Genomic DNA, 15,238 nt, shown 5'->3' with positions numbered 1-15,238 from the left:
TTTATCTATTTGCTTTTACATGATCTTAAGGAAGTTGGACAGTTCAATAAAAGCTTTGAATAACACTTCCTGTGTCCTCCTTGTTTGCCAGTCACTCTCCTTATCAATGAGGTGTGTAATCAAGTACTTTATTAAACAGCAGCTTATTAAAAAGTAATGTGCAGCTCAGCTGCAAGTGTGGAAAATACGCAAATGCTCAACAAAACTGCTAAGTGCAGCACGTGATGAAAACCAGTGGCAGCTCTTGGGTGTAGTGGAGTCACCTTTTGCCAGTGCAGCTATTCTCCCTCTCATGTGGTTGAATGAGGGTCGGAGAAATTGGAGGTGCCCTTCCCAGTAAAAATGTGCTGAAGGAGCGCGTTGGCTGATTCATTGCCTTGCCCCACCTCTCAGGTCACACAGGGAGTCCACTGGTGGATGCACTTGCAGAAGTTTGTTTCCTGGTGGCTGTCAGGATCAGCAGTTGCTCATATACCTCCTGCTGCTGTTATTCTTGGTTCTTTCTAAAGCTTCTGTTCTTCCCTGAGCAATCTCTTATTCCACTCTCTCTCCTTCCTTACCCACTCCACTGTCACAGATACAATTCAGGGTGCAGGCTCAGCTTGCATTCAAAGTTATCATTTGTTTTCTGCAGCAGCAGGTCTCCAGCCTTTTTTCTTTTTCCGTGCTGATTTTGAGCTCTCACCACCCTCAGTCCAGCTCAGACTGACAGTCTCAGAAAGGCCAAGGGGAAAATAGCAGTGTGCTCTTTCTTGTATGCAGAGAAAGGTTTCTTGCCTTTAATGCTTCATGTCACAGTCAGCCACAAGTCTGATACTTTTATCTACTTGGTATGCCCTTATTTCATCTCTCCACATTCTCCTCCTCAAAGAGGGAGAAAAGACTGAAGTGAATCAGTGATAACTGATTCAGCTGTTCCTGCTGGAATAGCCATAATGCTGCATACTTCCAAGTATTTGACCACTTTTCACTATCAAGCTTCTTCAGCTTAAGGCCATAAAGTAGGAATTAGCCATTTTGAATTTTTTTAAACCTTCTATTTGCAGTACTGTAATATGGTGGCTGGTTTGTAGAAGTAGAGGGGTGGCCAAAATATTTAACTGAAAAGTAAAGTGAGATGTGCATTTGCATCTTGTTAGTTACTCTGTGGTAGCTGCTTTGTGTGCATGCTCTCAGCCTTTTGCTCTTAAATTCACTGAAGCAAACTGCCTTGTGCTGACAGGGCTAAGACCATGCAGGTGAGCAGCAGAGATGGGACACTAGGGAATGGAATTGCAGTGCAGTAACTGGGTAGCCTAAAAGATGGATAGTGCCCCTCTTGCAGTCCTCAGCTATGGTCTGCAAGGCTGTCCTTCCCTGCCAGGCTGGGACTGAATGTTTCAAGGAATAGAGCTCTGAGCAGTGTTTGTGATAGATTCTTTCCATCCTGATGTGTGCTGGTGTTCACACGCTTTCCTCTTCAAGGGAAAAGGTGATTTCTGTCCCTGCTCTGGTAGAGGTGTGTCAGTATTGGCACTGGCATGGCTTAGCCAGTATTGTTTCATTGGGTGGGGTGGGGGAAAGAGGAGAGGAGATATAACTGGGTAATTGGATTCAGGGATGATAGTGCTGCTGTGGTGAGTTTTACTGGATGAAGCAGCTTGTTGCGATAGGTGTTTGTTTCAGCTTCTGTCTGCAGGTGTGACTTGGCTAGATAAGGATGGTCTATCACGTTGATGATTTCATTGTTTGATTTGGCTGGACTGGGTGGAGAATGTAGCTGCATTGTTTGGGACTAGCTTTGTAGTTTGGTTTTGTGAAGTGGATTACATGGCAGCACATTGCTACATTATTAAGGTGAAGCTGCAGTAGATAATAGTTGGAGAATGTTGGAGGAAAGAGAATATTTACAGGCTTTCACAACGCATAACTAGTTGAGCCTCCAGCTCCTGTGTTTCTGTTAGGAGATCTGGTCAGCAGAATGCATTGGGATTACACAGAAAAAATTGGTAGTGATTTCAATATGCAATTGTACTTTCAACTGCAAGGCTGTCCATGCTGTGTAAATAGCTGAGAGTGCTCTGAGACCACACTGGCCCTGACAGTGTGAATGTTATCTGGATTCATACTGTCTTGCAGCCTCTACAGTTTTCACAGTGGGTGAGGGAGAAGCTGGCAGGTCACTGCTGGTTTTTTTACTAACCTCAAATTTACCAGTAAGCCAGTCTTCAGAGCCTGTGTTTCCTTGTATTGCTGAAATTTCAGGCACTTAAACTTGCTTTGGATTCCCTTCCTCCTGTAGGGTGTGCACTGAAGTGAAGTAGGAGCTGCCAGAGCAGTAGATAGTGCTTCTTCCTTCTAAAACCTACCTGGTTTTCCCTTAGATGTGATTGCCTGGCTTTACCTGATACTTGATGTTTCTGTTTATACATTGTCTGGCTGTGGAGGAGGTTGCATATATGAAGCAGAAGGGTTTGGCAGGAGTTGCTGGGCACATTGTGAGGGGAAGGTGAGCCTTTGAAGAGAGATGGGTGCAGAGAAGGGAAGGTGACATGTCCAAGCTTTGTGCCAGCTTCTATAAGCACAGATGAGCTCATGGGAATCCAGCTGGCTAAACTTGGGAGTGTTAAAGCAGGTCTGCTCTATTTCCCCTCATGGGCAGCCTGAATCTTCAGTGTCTTCCAGTCTGATGGTGGCTTCTTGGGTGCTGATAAATCTTTCCAGGCTGAGCAGAGGCTTCCCCTTGGTGGTTCAGAGCAACTTTTGATTCCTCTGCTTCTGTGGTTGAATGCATGGAAGGGGTGCACAGCTTGGCTGTGAGTTCTTGTTGATGAAATTTTTCTCTCTTTTTTTCCAGGTGACTGTTTTTTGTGAGACAAGTGGTTTGCAACTCATGGCCTCCATGATGAGTACTGCAGTGTCGTGACACCAGGGGTCTTGGTAAGCTACTTGTTGGAAAAACAAGGATCTATAATATCTCCACAAATGCAGATCCATATGTTTTGTCTTTGCAGTTAAAGTTTGAATTAATTTAAAGCCATGTAAATTGTAGGCTGCAAGCAAGTGGGATGGGGCTACATTTTCACCTGTTCTCACCTCCTCTTCTGAGCTTGTAATGATAGTGATGTGGTTACATGATCAACCAGGTCAAGGGGAAAATCCAGCTGAATAGAAATTTCTATTGTTCCCCTTGGATTAGTTCCCATTCAGATATTTCCCTGATGTGGTGAGAATGAGTAGCCAGCTGAACCATCCCATTTCTCTGCAACCTTTGCCTGCCATACCTTAAAGCCATCCTGAAAATACAGCCTTGGATGTAGCTTTCCAAAGTGTCTTGAAAAGTGGTTTGACCATTCACTGTCACTGACCCTACCTCTAATTTTAAAGCAATGATACAGGCTTTGCTATGGCAGGCAGACTCCAGCTGCAAAAATACATTTCTCTGTGCATGGAGAAAAATCATGAGACATGCCATTTCACGTTATAGAAGATGGTACATTCCCTGTGTGCAGAAATAAGAAGCTGAGGAAGTTGAGTTGCTGTTGTTCCTCCAATGAATATATTGATGTATCCTTTATAGCTCTCTCTAGTAAGAATAAATTTAAACTGAGATTGGAAAACACAGTTCCCTTGCACAGCGCATCACTTTTAATATATGGAATATATGTGTATAGAATAATAAAAAAAGTAAGGTTAAAAAATTGCAGCATTCTCCTCCCACCCCTGGGTGAAGTACTTGAAAGTTTGGTGATGTCAGGAATACTGTGTAGCCAGGGTGATTGTGATTATTCATGTTTTTTCTTTGCACTGTGCAAGACTGGGAGCCTTGAGACGATTTTCATCTTGTAGTAAAAGGTAACATAATGTATAAATATCCAAATGGAAAAGCAGAGGATTAAACAACCAGAATACTTAAGTTCATCATGCAGGCATCTACATCCTGCTGTAAGCATCAAGCTCTGCTCACTTTTATGCTGTTACTCCTGTTCTCATTTTTTTTTTAAGCTGGAAGTCACTGTATTTTCAGTCATATCTTCACCTTAAGTGAGGGTGCAGAAGTTTCACAGAGTTCCACTGACTTTTACAGATGTGTCAGTCTCTTGGAAAGCAAGAGTTGGGTGCTGTTGATAATGTTACAGTTTTATTTAACAAAACAGACATAGGAGCCAAATTTGCATGCAAAGATGATGCAATTTAGATATGTGTGAAGAGGTTCTCTCTCCTCTTTAATGTATCTGTGTAGAACCAGCTGTAATTGCAACATGATAGTAGGAACAATAGGGATAGGGTAACTCCAACATTGTTCCCAAAATCAGTGGGATAACCAACTAATAGCCCCAGAGAGGCATGTGGGTCCTCTGGAGTGTGTGGCTCAGACTAGAGTTCATCTGACTGCCTGATAAGAGGCCTTCAAAATGAGACATTTGCTGCAGAAACGTTCCCCACATTAATAGGTTTGTGCAGCACAGTGGAGGTGAGAACAGGCAGTAGGATGACTTCTCTGGCTTATGAAGGAGATGTGTGGTAGAGAACAATTTTTGTAGGTGATGCAGAATTTCACATGACTACTGCAGAGTGGATCACTCTCATATTAAAGTAGAGCAGTGCAAAGTCACTAAAATGTGTAACAGCACAACCTCACACCTGTACAGATTTGGGGAACTGAAAAACCATGGTGCTCAGTACTACAAGTTGCTGATAACTCTACTTGGCCAGAGGTGGTCATAGAGTGCCCATGTCTTTTAATCCTCTGGTGTCATCAGCACATAAACCAATTTTTTGTTTTGAAATGCAGTTATGCAGTTTGAGCAGTAATTTCTTAATAAAATTCAAGACACTTCCATCCTAGTAATATTTATTTTGTTTAATTTGGTATATATAGGAAGAAACTACTTCTTTGGTGCTGAAAAGGAATATCGGGAATATTTACATTTGAATAATATTTAGCTAGCAATGCTTAATACATTAACAATAAATCTTGGTTAGATTCTAAATTAAGTGGATTTGCATCTGAGTAGGTGAGATGAACAGGAGAGATTTTGTTGAAACATAAACAAGACAGAAATTTGTTCCAAAGTAATTTAGCCCAAAGCACATAAACAGTAATGTTCAATAGCTTCCACCTCCAGAAACAGCTTTATGTGCCTTATTGCCTGCGTCATGCATATTGTTTCTTAGAAAGAAGCTGAAAAAGCAGCTGCTTTTCTTGTGCCTTTTTTTAAAGCCTCAATAATGTGTAGTGTGTTGCTGAGCAAATTTAGATGAGTATTACTCCAGTGCTTTTTTTGACCTTTCTAATAGATATGATGAGTAACTAATCCCTCATGTTTTCAGAGTAATCACACAGAGCAGTAACTTACAAGTGGTCAGGAAGGCATTTTGTTTTATTTTTCTCCCTTTGTGTAACCCTTAGCACACATCATTGATCTAGGTATATTGGGCCAAAGAGACAAAAGATTTAAACAGAATTTGTGTTCTTAAGAAATATCAGATTACTGCCATCCACAGGGGAATTTTGGATAGATAAGTCATGTTGGGGATTTGTACTTTTGTCTTCCTACTGACTGCTGTGAGGTGTCTTTAAGTTGAGCACGGATGCAAAATCTAAGTGTTCAGACACAAGGTGCTTCTCTGTTTTGTTGACTCCAGAATGATTTGCTTTGGACAAAGGGAAGATGGCCTCACTGCCTGTAAACTGAATGGCCAGCCAGGGCTATCTAATGTCTGAAATTCACGTCTGTCTGAAAGCTCTTCTCTGTCTTCTTGGGAATGGGGGAAGAATTGCCATGCATTGCTCCACACCAGACACATCTGCTTGGGAAGTTCCTCATTGGTTTTCTGTTCTCTCCTTGTTGGGGTGGTTTGCAGTGTGCCCTGGAGATGCGAGACTTCCCCTGGGCAGCAGGAGGCACGCATCTAGAGAATGCTGCAGCTGCAGGAGGGAAGTGCCCAGTGCAAAAGCAGCGAGGAGCAAAGAGAAAAAAGGCAAGCAGGCAGCCAGCACTGAGAGAAGCGGGTGGCAGAAAGTGCTTCGACGCTGCCTCTGGCGGCACGCTCCCCAGAGGAACTTGACGAGAACCCATCTGCGTGTGTGTGAGACTGTGAGCTCAGGATTTCTGTCAATGCATTCCAGTAACCCCAAAGTGAGGAACTCCCCGTCAGGCAACACACAGAGGTAAGGAGAAGAGCCTGCAGTCAGCTGCTGTGGGTTGGTGCACACTGCCATCCCTGCTCTGCTGCTGGATTAGCTCAAGGACGGTGGCAATGTTGCTTCCTGGTCCCTCTGTGCTCCCATTGGACCTGCTGAGGCTGAACAGTAGCTGCACAGTGCTGGTGGTCTCCATGTTTGCAAGGCTCAGGATGAACTGAAAGCTGTAGACCCATGAGGTGTGGATTCTCTGTTCCTTGTGCTCTCCTCCCTTCTACCAGGTGCCTGGATTGGCTATAGGAGAGTAAACCTGCTGTTTCTCTCTTGTTTTTTTCCCCTTCCTCCTCTTCTAATTATCTATTTCCCAAGGGGTAGTTGGGCAGCAGAAGGTCTCTCTGTCTGTACTTTCACACAAAATGCTTTCTCCATATTATTGGCTTGAACAGCCTGGAGAACTGATCAGCTGAGTACTGAGATCCTCTGTGTCAGTCACCTGCCGGTGCAGCAGGTCAGCATTTCTTCTCCACTAATTTGGAAGGGGAAAAACATGAAAGCAAAACAGTGTCCAGGGACTTAGGATGGTTCTGATTGACAGCATACTTGAGTTTGATTATTTACTCCTAGAGGTCATCTGGAGCTTAACAGTATTTCAGAGGGAATGCTTCTGAGTCCGATGTCTGTCCAAAGGAAGAAACAGCTTGTGTGAGTCCCACAGTGAGGATGCTAGCAAGCACTGCCTGTTGGAAGTGATAGTGAGGATGGCAAAACACAATGCAGAAGATCTGATAGCAATGGAGTAAGTGGAGGGTGAGGAGGGAAGGGGTGCCTAATATCCGTAGAACCCAGAGGAGCAAAATACTTTCAGGATGCAATTTGCTGGATGGAAGAGGAATGAAAGACTCTGAGTCTCCTTTGGCAAATTGAGGAGGAGTTATCTGCCCCATTTTGCAGGAGTGTTCTTGGAGATGGTATCCTTCTCTTTCCTTATTCAGGGGCAGGTTGTAGCTGGTTTAATTGTTTTCACGGTCAGAGGTTTGTGTTTCTCTGGCAGCTCGCCCCAATGGATGACGAATGCTGCAGTAATGCTGGGTTTTCCTTGTGCTCCCTGTAGAACTGGATAGGGAGGTGCAAGGGAGGGGGTGTGGGGGGGTCTGCTCTGATCAGAGCTGCAGCATAGTTGGGATCCAGGAGAATGGTGAGGGGAACTTTACTGTGCCTCGTTTGTTTACTCTGAGCTAGTCTTGGTGTGAGGTGCTTCTCTGTGCACATAGAAACCGTTGTCTTTATTGACAGAGGCGCCAGAGGTGGCTCCTCATGTGACAGTAGTTTCTGGGATCTGGCAGGTCTGTGGTTTGCCCTGGTGCCTTCTTGAGCAATGAGATCCCATCTTGGATAATAACCCTTTCAGGGCATGTTCAAAAAAGCACCTGCATGACTCTAAGCTTGCAGGCATTTTTTATTTGTCAGCAATTGTCTTAGCTTGTAAAGGTGACAGTGGTTGTTTCTACTTCACTCTAATCTGTTCCTACAGGGCTGAATGAATCAATGGTGTGATTTGTCACTTTTTCCTTTTTCTTTCTTTTTTTTTCTCTCTCCCCAGTAGCCCCAAATCAAAGCAGGAGGTGATGGTCCGTCCCCCTACAGTGATGTCCCCGTCTGGCAACCCTCAGCTGGATTCCAAATTTTCCAACCAAGGCAAACAAGGGGGCTCCACCAGCCAATCCCAGCCCTCTCCCTGTGACCCCAAAAGTGGAGGTCACACCCCCAAAGTGCTCCCGGGCCCGGGTGGGAGTATGGGGCTGAAGAACGGGGCTGGAAATGGTGCCAAGGGGAAGGGGAAGAGAGAGAGGAGCATTTCGGCAGACTCTTTTGAACAGAGGGAAGCTGGGACTCCTAATGATGACCCAGAAATCAAAGGTATGTTTGCTAGGGTTCATGTGCAAGTGCAGACAATCAGTCTGAATCCTCTGTGAGATGGAGAATTGCTCTGCAAGTATTAGTGAAACATTTGTTTGTCTGAGGTTCTGCAAGTTCCAGCCAATGAAGTCTAAAGGTCTTGAAAGCAGGCGAAGAGGAGAGGTTGTCATAGCTGGCATTGGTAAATGTCTTGTTCACGCTTGGTTAGAGCCCAGACCTGACTCTGGTGGGAAAGTTCCTTTGTAACTCTTAAACTCCCCCAGAGGATTTAAAAGTACAAATGCAACCTGTTGGTCTCCTTCTGGCCTTTGGCCTTTCAGGAACTGTTCTGTTGTAACTGGGGTTTTAACAATATTCAGGTCTGTTTTGTCAACACAGATACATAACCCCCGTAGCACCCTGACTGGTAACACAACCCAGAGAGTTAGTTGGGATTTCTGTGTTCTATTCCTTGCTCCAACATTGCCTCTGTGAGGCAATGCAAAACCAGACCACGTGTTCAGTTGTCCATCTTTGTTGTCCATTTGCGAGGTCACCTAGCTAAGGTGGCTGAGCAGAAGAAAAAGTAAAGTTTTGCAGGAGTGTTTTCTTGAGGCAGACATATTTATCTTTGTTCCTACATAAAAGTGTCGTTTTCATGCTTTTTTATGTGGTCATTAGAGAATTCAAAGAGATCATTTGTGGGAACTGCCACTTTCATTGGAAATGGACACAAGAGGAGCTTTCTCCCAGTGTTACTTGAAGGACACCAAGGCTTTAGAGGAAAGATGTGTGGTGTAATAGAATTGCCTTTAGTGGTGCTTGAGGAAGATGCAGGAAATTTCAGAAGAAAGAAAGCTCTGATCAGTTTCCAGAATTGATTTCCAAAGAGATCCCAAGATAGTGATTCCCTTCTTTACCCCTTTGTCCCTTTCCAGACTGCAATTCTGCTGATCATGTGAAGTCCCAGGAGTCTCAGCACACACCACACTCCATGACTCCTTCAAATGCTTCAGCCCCAAGGTCTTCCACACCTTCCCATGGTCTGACTGCCACTTTGGAACCAGCAAGTGGGCAGAAGACTCCATCCAAAGTGGTTTACGTCTTTTCTACTGAGATGGCCAACAAGTAAGTAGGTAGCTGCTTGAATGTCTTCTGGGAGCAGGAATTACATTTGTGCTCATCTTTTAAGAGATTATCAAAGGCACTTTCTGCATCAAGTAGCAAAAAGTCATTGCTTGTTTTGGGGATGCTGAAGAGGTTGGAGTGGACCATGTCCCTAACTTCTTTGCTCTGGGGAATGATTTTTTACTTCTCTGAGGTATGGGTATTTTTTTTTTTTTTGGCAAATACTGTTGGATATTGTTTTGCAATCCATGCAGTGAATAGCAGCCAGGATGGCTTAAACTGAGACATGAACCCTGAATGCTGATGAGTTTGTAGACATAAGCATTTTTCTTTTGCTACTCATCTAGAATGAAATATGTGTGGCTGAGTTTTTCTCCCTTTTGCCAGCTGAAAGATAGAAAGGAGGCCAGTTAAGAAAAATTGATTCTTGGCTTCAACTGGATATGTGCATCTGCCTGTCTGTCTTTGCAGGGCTGCAGAAGCTGTGCTGAAGGGACAGGTGGAAACCATCGTGTCCTTTCATATCCAGAACATCTCAAACAGCAAGGCGGAACGAAACACTGTACCCTTGGTAGGGAATACTTGCATGGGGGTGAGAAGGGGAAATGGTAAATGTGCCTCTGTGTGGTTCAGAGAGAAGGATGATTATTTACACTCTGAAATAAGTTTTAGGAAGACAGACAGTTGTCATTCAGACCGTCTGCAAATAAATGTCTTGGGTTATCCAAAGAAGAGCTAGAGTCTTGCAGTGTTTGGGTAGTGTATTTCCAACCTCATATGGCCAAGGTCATATAGAGCTTCCAAGGTCATATAGAGCTAGCACAGACAAAAGGGGTCCCTGCAGTAATGCCTTGAGCAAAGTAGTTTTCTGCATTGCCAGGAGGCCACTGTGTAATTGCTGCATGAAGGCTACCCTTCCCTGCCAATTTTGGGCTGGTGGGATTGAGATTGGGTATTTTGTTTGCACTGCTGCTTATGTGACGTGGCTGTAAGAAGAGCAAGTGACTGAGTGTGGCTTTCTCTTGCAGAATCCTCAGATCACTGCACTTCGGACTGAACCCAAGCCCCTGCCACAGCCCCAGCCCCCTGCTGCCCAGGACCAGAACCCTCCCCAGAACGCCAAAATGCAGCCGACTCCACCCGTGTCAGCGCCAGTATCCAAACCCACTGGCCCCCCATGTCCCATAGATCAGGACAGTCCCAGTGTGGAAAGCAAAGTGATGTCTGTGGGCAGCCCTGCCAACTCTACCCCGTTGCAGACAGAAGGATTCGGGCAGAGTTCAACCCCCAATAATCGAGCAGTTAGCCCAGTTTCCCAAGGTAGCAATAGCTCTGCTGCGGACCCCAAAGGTCCTCCCCAGCAGGGGTCTGGTGGGGACCCATCCAGTTTGGGTGAGAATCCCGATGGACTGTCACAGGAGCAGCTGGAGCACCGAGAGCGCTCGTTGCAGACCCTGAGAGACATCCAGCGCATGCTCTTCCCTGATGAGAAGGAGTTTGCAGGAGGACAAAGTGGAGGGCCACCCCCAAATGCTGGGGTGCTGGATGGTCCCCAAAAGAAACCTGAAGGGCCGATACAGGCTATGATGGCTCAATCCCAAAGTTTAGGCAAAGGGTCGGGGTCTCGGACAGATGGAGGGGCTCCGTTTGGCCCTCAAGGACACAGGGACATGCCTTTTTCCCCAGATGAAATGGGGCCACCACCAATGAACTCCCAGTCAGGAGCCATAGGTCCAGACCACCTGGACCATATGACTCCTGAGCAGGTGGCCTGGCTCAAGCTGCAGCAGGAGTTTTACGAGGAGAAGAGAAGGAAGCAAGAGCAGGTGGTTGTGCAGCAGTGTTCCCTGCAGGACATGATGGTCCACCAGCATGGTCCTCGTGGGGTGGTCCGAGGTCCTCCCCCTCCCTACCAGATGACGCCTGGTGAGGGTTGGGGACCTGGGGGTCCAGAGCCCTTCCCTGAAGGCATGAACATGTCACACTCTTTGCCCCCCAGGGGCATGGCCCCTCATCCCAACGTGCCCGGGAGCCAGATGCGCCTGCCTGGTTTTGCAGGAATGATGAACCCTGACATGGAAGGCCCCAATGTCCCGAATCCCGCCTCACGGCCTGGGCTTTCAGGAGTTAGTTGGCCAGATGATGTGCCAAAAATCCCAGATGGGCGAAACTTCCCTCCTGGTCAGGGTGTCTTCAGTGGCCCTGGCCGAGGGGAGCGGTTCCCAAATCCGCAGGGCCTGCCTGAAGAGCTCTATCAGCAGCAGCTGGCTGAGAAACAGATGGGCCTTCCTCCTGGTCTGAACATGGAAGGCATCAGGCCTGGCATGGAGATCAACAGAATGATGCCCTCCCAGAGACACATGGAGCCTGGGAACAACCCCATCTTCCCTCGCATGCCGGTAGAAGGACCGATGAGCCCCTCTAGGGGGGACTTCCCAAAAGGAATACCCCCACAAATGGCTTCTAGCAGGGAGCTGGAGTTTGGGATGGGCCCCGGCAGCATGAAGGGGGACATGAGCATGAATGTCAGCATGGGCTCCAACCCACCCCTGGTCCCTCAGAAGCTGAGGGAGGCAGGAGTCGGGCCGGAAGAGATGATGAAGCTGCGCCCTGGTGTCTCGGAGATGCTCTCCTCTCAGCAGAAAATGGTGCCGCTGCCGTTCGGGGAGCACCCGCAGCAGGAGTATGGCATGGGTCCCAGGCCTTTCCTTCCCATGTCTCAGGGCCCAGGAGTCGGTCTCCGGAATCTCAGAGAACAGATTGGGCCCGACCAAAGGACTAACAACCGGCTCAGCCACATGCCGCCACTACCTCTCAATCCCACCAGTAACCCGAATAGCCTCAACACTGCTCCCCCTGCGCAGCGCAGCCTCGGCCGCAAGCCCTTGGATATCTCTGCAGCCGGTCAGGTGCATTCGCCAGGAATCAACCCCCTGAAGTCCCCCACGATGCGCCAGGTCCAGTCTCCCATGATGGGGTCTCCCTCGGGGAACCTCAAGTCCCCTCAGACGCCCTCCCAGCTGGCAGGAATGCTCGCGGGCCCCACTGCTGCAGCTGCTGCTGCCTCCATTAAATCCCCCCCTGTCTTGGGGTCTGCTGCTGCTTCTCCTGTCCACCTCAAGTCTCCGTCTCTCCCCGCACCTTCTCCTGGATGGACTTCATCTCCAAAGCCTCCTTTGCAGAGCCCTGGGATTCCCCCGAACCACAAGGCGTCTCTAACCATGTCTTCTCCAGCCATGCTGGGGAACGTGGAGTCGGGTGAGTGCTGCCTCCGCTAGCCAGATTTGGTGCTTTGGTTCGTGTCGGGTCATCCAAGATGTGCAGCAAAGGGAGGGAGGCAGGTTCCTGCAGCAGGACAAGAGCTGGATGGCCCTTTCCCTATTTGAGGGAGGCTGTGCCAAGGGTCTGGTGGGTGGCCGTGCAAGTGGAGGGTGATGGCTTCTCCTCCTCCTGTTGTATTTGTGGGTTTGCACTCTGCCTCTCACGTGTTGAGCTGAGGGCTGATCACACTTGAGGATGTAAAAGCAAAAGGATGGGGTTAGGAGGTATGAAAAGGTGTGGAGGATTGATGGGAGAAATCTCTCCTTGGAAGGGTCTTGTGCTGTTCTTCCATAGCTCATTGTAGCTTTTATAGTCATTGTAGCTTAATGGAGAAGATCCCGTTGATGTTATTAAAGCACTTTGGTATAAAAGGCTCCTACAAAGTCATGCTGAGCAGTTGACCAGCTGTGTATCTAGGCATGGGTCAGGAATGGTTGGTCCTTTCTAGGTTTACATTGCAGACAGGAAATTGTGATTCAGTTGTTCAGGCTTCAAGCATTTTGATCTAACCACCACTGTACATAACATTTGGTTGTGTGCTGAGCCGTGCTGTGACTGGGACCTCGGGGTCCCGCTGCTGGCTCATTTCTGCTCTCACCTTCTCAAAGCTCTCCCGCCCTTCAGTCCAGGCTTCCACAGCTCTGGGCAGCCTTCCCGCCCGGGAAATTCTCCTGGCTGGGAAAGTGGAGCCCTTTGCCCACGTTGCCCTCTAGTGCTGCCGCGGATAACAGCGGGGACCAGAACCGGGATGTGCCTGTGGGGTCGGCGGCTCGGGAGGGCACCCAAGTGCTTCAGTCTGTGCCTTACTTAGTGCTTAATGAATGCTTTGACATGCAGCTCTTCCAAAGCATGGATCTTTTGGCATTGCACTATTTTTTATATTCCCTATTCTCATTTCCTCTTTTGGTTGGGAGGGGCTGAGGAACGTGCAATGAATTTTCAGTGAGAGTACAGCTTCAGTTTAGCATCTGTACATTGGTCTGGGTGGCATAAAATTAATCAAAAAGAAGATTGGAAGCGCAGTTAAGTTACTTCTAATTTTGTGAGAGGAAAGGATGACATTAAGCTAATAGGTGCAGAGAATGTTTCTTTGTCTGGAATAAGCAGCTAATATCTATATGAAACAAGAAATACAATGTAAACAGGGAGTTTTACTTGTAGCTCCTGATGAAGCTGGTCAGAAATGTGCTCGCATGTCTCAGCATATCTGCTACAGCTTTCCTTGTGCTGCCTGTGTCTTTTTTGATTTTAGATTTTAATTTTTATGGCTAGCTCTGGTACCTAAGTCTGTCTTCAGTGTATGGACATTGAATAGTAAGATTTTCAGACTAAACTGGTAATTCTTCATGTGGATTTGTGGAGGCTCAAGATGGTTCTAGTTACAAGTGTTATGCAGTAGGATAACAGATATTAATCATCTTGACCAATAGGCTTATTTTTCTGGTTACCTTTCATAGTCATTGACTGCATTAGTCATGTAAAGTCTTGCAATAGAAAACATTTATAGTTTTTGAGATTTCTAGGGGAAAAGAGTTTGATGTAAGGAAAACAGTAAGAAGGAGAAAAAATTAAATTCTTTCTCTGTCTTTTCTTTTTTTTTTCCTAAGGCGGTCCACCTCCTTCCACAGTCAGCCAGTCTGCTCCTGCGACTCTCCCTGGAAATCTTCCCTCTAGCAGTCCTTACACAATGCCTCCAGAGCCAACCCTCTCCCAGAATCCCCTCTCCATCATGATGTCCAGGATGTCCAAATTTGCCATGCCCAGCTCTACGCCACTCTATCATGATGCCATCAAAACTGTGGCCAGCTCAGATGACGACTCCCCTCCAGCACGCTCCCCAAACTTGCCACCTATGAACAGCGTACCAGGTAAGAAAATCAAAGGAACATAGGCACAAGTTATCAGGGTGATTTTATGGAAGTCTCATGAAATGAAGACAGTGAGATGGGGAAAAAACTTGAGGAATATGTAGCCATGGAGGGGTTTTTTTGAGGAAGAAGTTGCCATTCTCTGAAATGTAGCGATGGAAATTCTCCTTGCAACTGTTTTTTTTTCTGTCCAGAAAGTGTGTGTTCTTCAGAAGGTGTCTAACATGGAAAACAGTTGTATATGGGAGAGATTGCCCCTCAGGCAGACTGGAATTGTTTGTGTGAATGAAGGCTGCTCATGGGATTAAGGGCTGGATCTACAATGTGTTATCTAGAGGAAACTTTACCTCTCCTGTCTCAAGGCAGTGCCATAGAAGCTTCACTGTTTTTGGAGGGGTTTGTTCGAGTTTTTTTTTTTTTTTTTGACACTGAATCATCAAAAATACAAAAGTAGGCTGTAGCACCTCCACCCTCTTGAATTAATAGTTGAAAAAGGGAATGAGCAGATGTTTCAAGAGAATTGCAATTGGTAATGAATTCTTGATGTGTTTACCTGTAGCTTTGCAGTGTGTTTCACACGGTAATGGCTGAATATATCTGGGGAAAGCTGGCTAATTGAATAAGTTCATGATGGTAACTCATTAACCTCATTGATCACTGCCTCTTAGTCTTATGAGGGTTACCTGATTTATCGCTGCTGAGGTTTGAAAGGAGTTCTGGTCGCTTCCCAGTGGACAAGTGCCCATATGCTGATAATCTGTCATAGACATGTTTGCTACTGCCTGTGTCATCCAGACTGCCAGGGAGGTAGTAAAAGTATGGCTTGGATTGAAATCCTACTTATGGAGCAGGCTTTAGTCACCGCATGATAGGGCAGTGACAAGCTTTGGGCAGTGGC

At 46.6% G+C, this 15,238-nt stretch overlaps 1 protein-coding gene across 6 annotated transcripts in view; it reads left to right on the top strand.

Annotated features, from left to right (window-relative positions):
- The window catches only part of BCL9 (BCL9 transcription coactivator), a 57,198-nt gene that overhangs the window by 40,025 nt on the left and 1,935 nt on the right, over positions 1 to 15,238 (top strand). For 5 of the 6 annotated variants that reach the window (XM_053970560.1, XM_053970561.1, XM_053970564.1 and 2 more), the window contains exons 2-8: positions 2,837 to 2,919; positions 5,848 to 6,154; positions 7,728 to 8,044; positions 8,962 to 9,151; positions 9,623 to 9,722; positions 10,180 to 12,409; positions 14,080 to 14,340. In XM_053970560.1, the coding sequence (XP_053826535.1) occupies positions 6,102 to 6,154; positions 7,728 to 8,044; positions 8,962 to 9,151; positions 9,623 to 9,722; positions 10,180 to 12,409; positions 14,080 to 14,340 (3,151 nt within the window). In that variant the 5' untranslated portion in view covers positions 2,837 to 2,919; positions 5,848 to 6,101. Of the gene's footprint in view, positions 1 to 2,836; positions 2,920 to 5,847; positions 6,155 to 6,751; positions 6,924 to 7,727; positions 8,045 to 8,961; positions 9,152 to 9,622; positions 9,723 to 10,179; positions 12,410 to 14,079; positions 14,341 to 15,238 lie in introns of all 6 variants that reach the window. The other variant, XM_053970563.1, reaches the window with a different exon arrangement.

The sequence above is a fragment of the Vidua macroura genome, chromosome 2, assembly GCF_024509145.1.
Source record: "Vidua macroura isolate BioBank_ID:100142 chromosome 2, ASM2450914v1, whole genome shotgun sequence".
In the NCBI taxonomy this organism is placed as follows: domain Eukaryota; kingdom Metazoa; phylum Chordata; class Aves; order Passeriformes; family Viduidae; genus Vidua; species Vidua macroura.
Note: the sequence above shows the minus strand (reverse complement) of the source record. Positions and strands in the feature narration are given on the sequence as shown.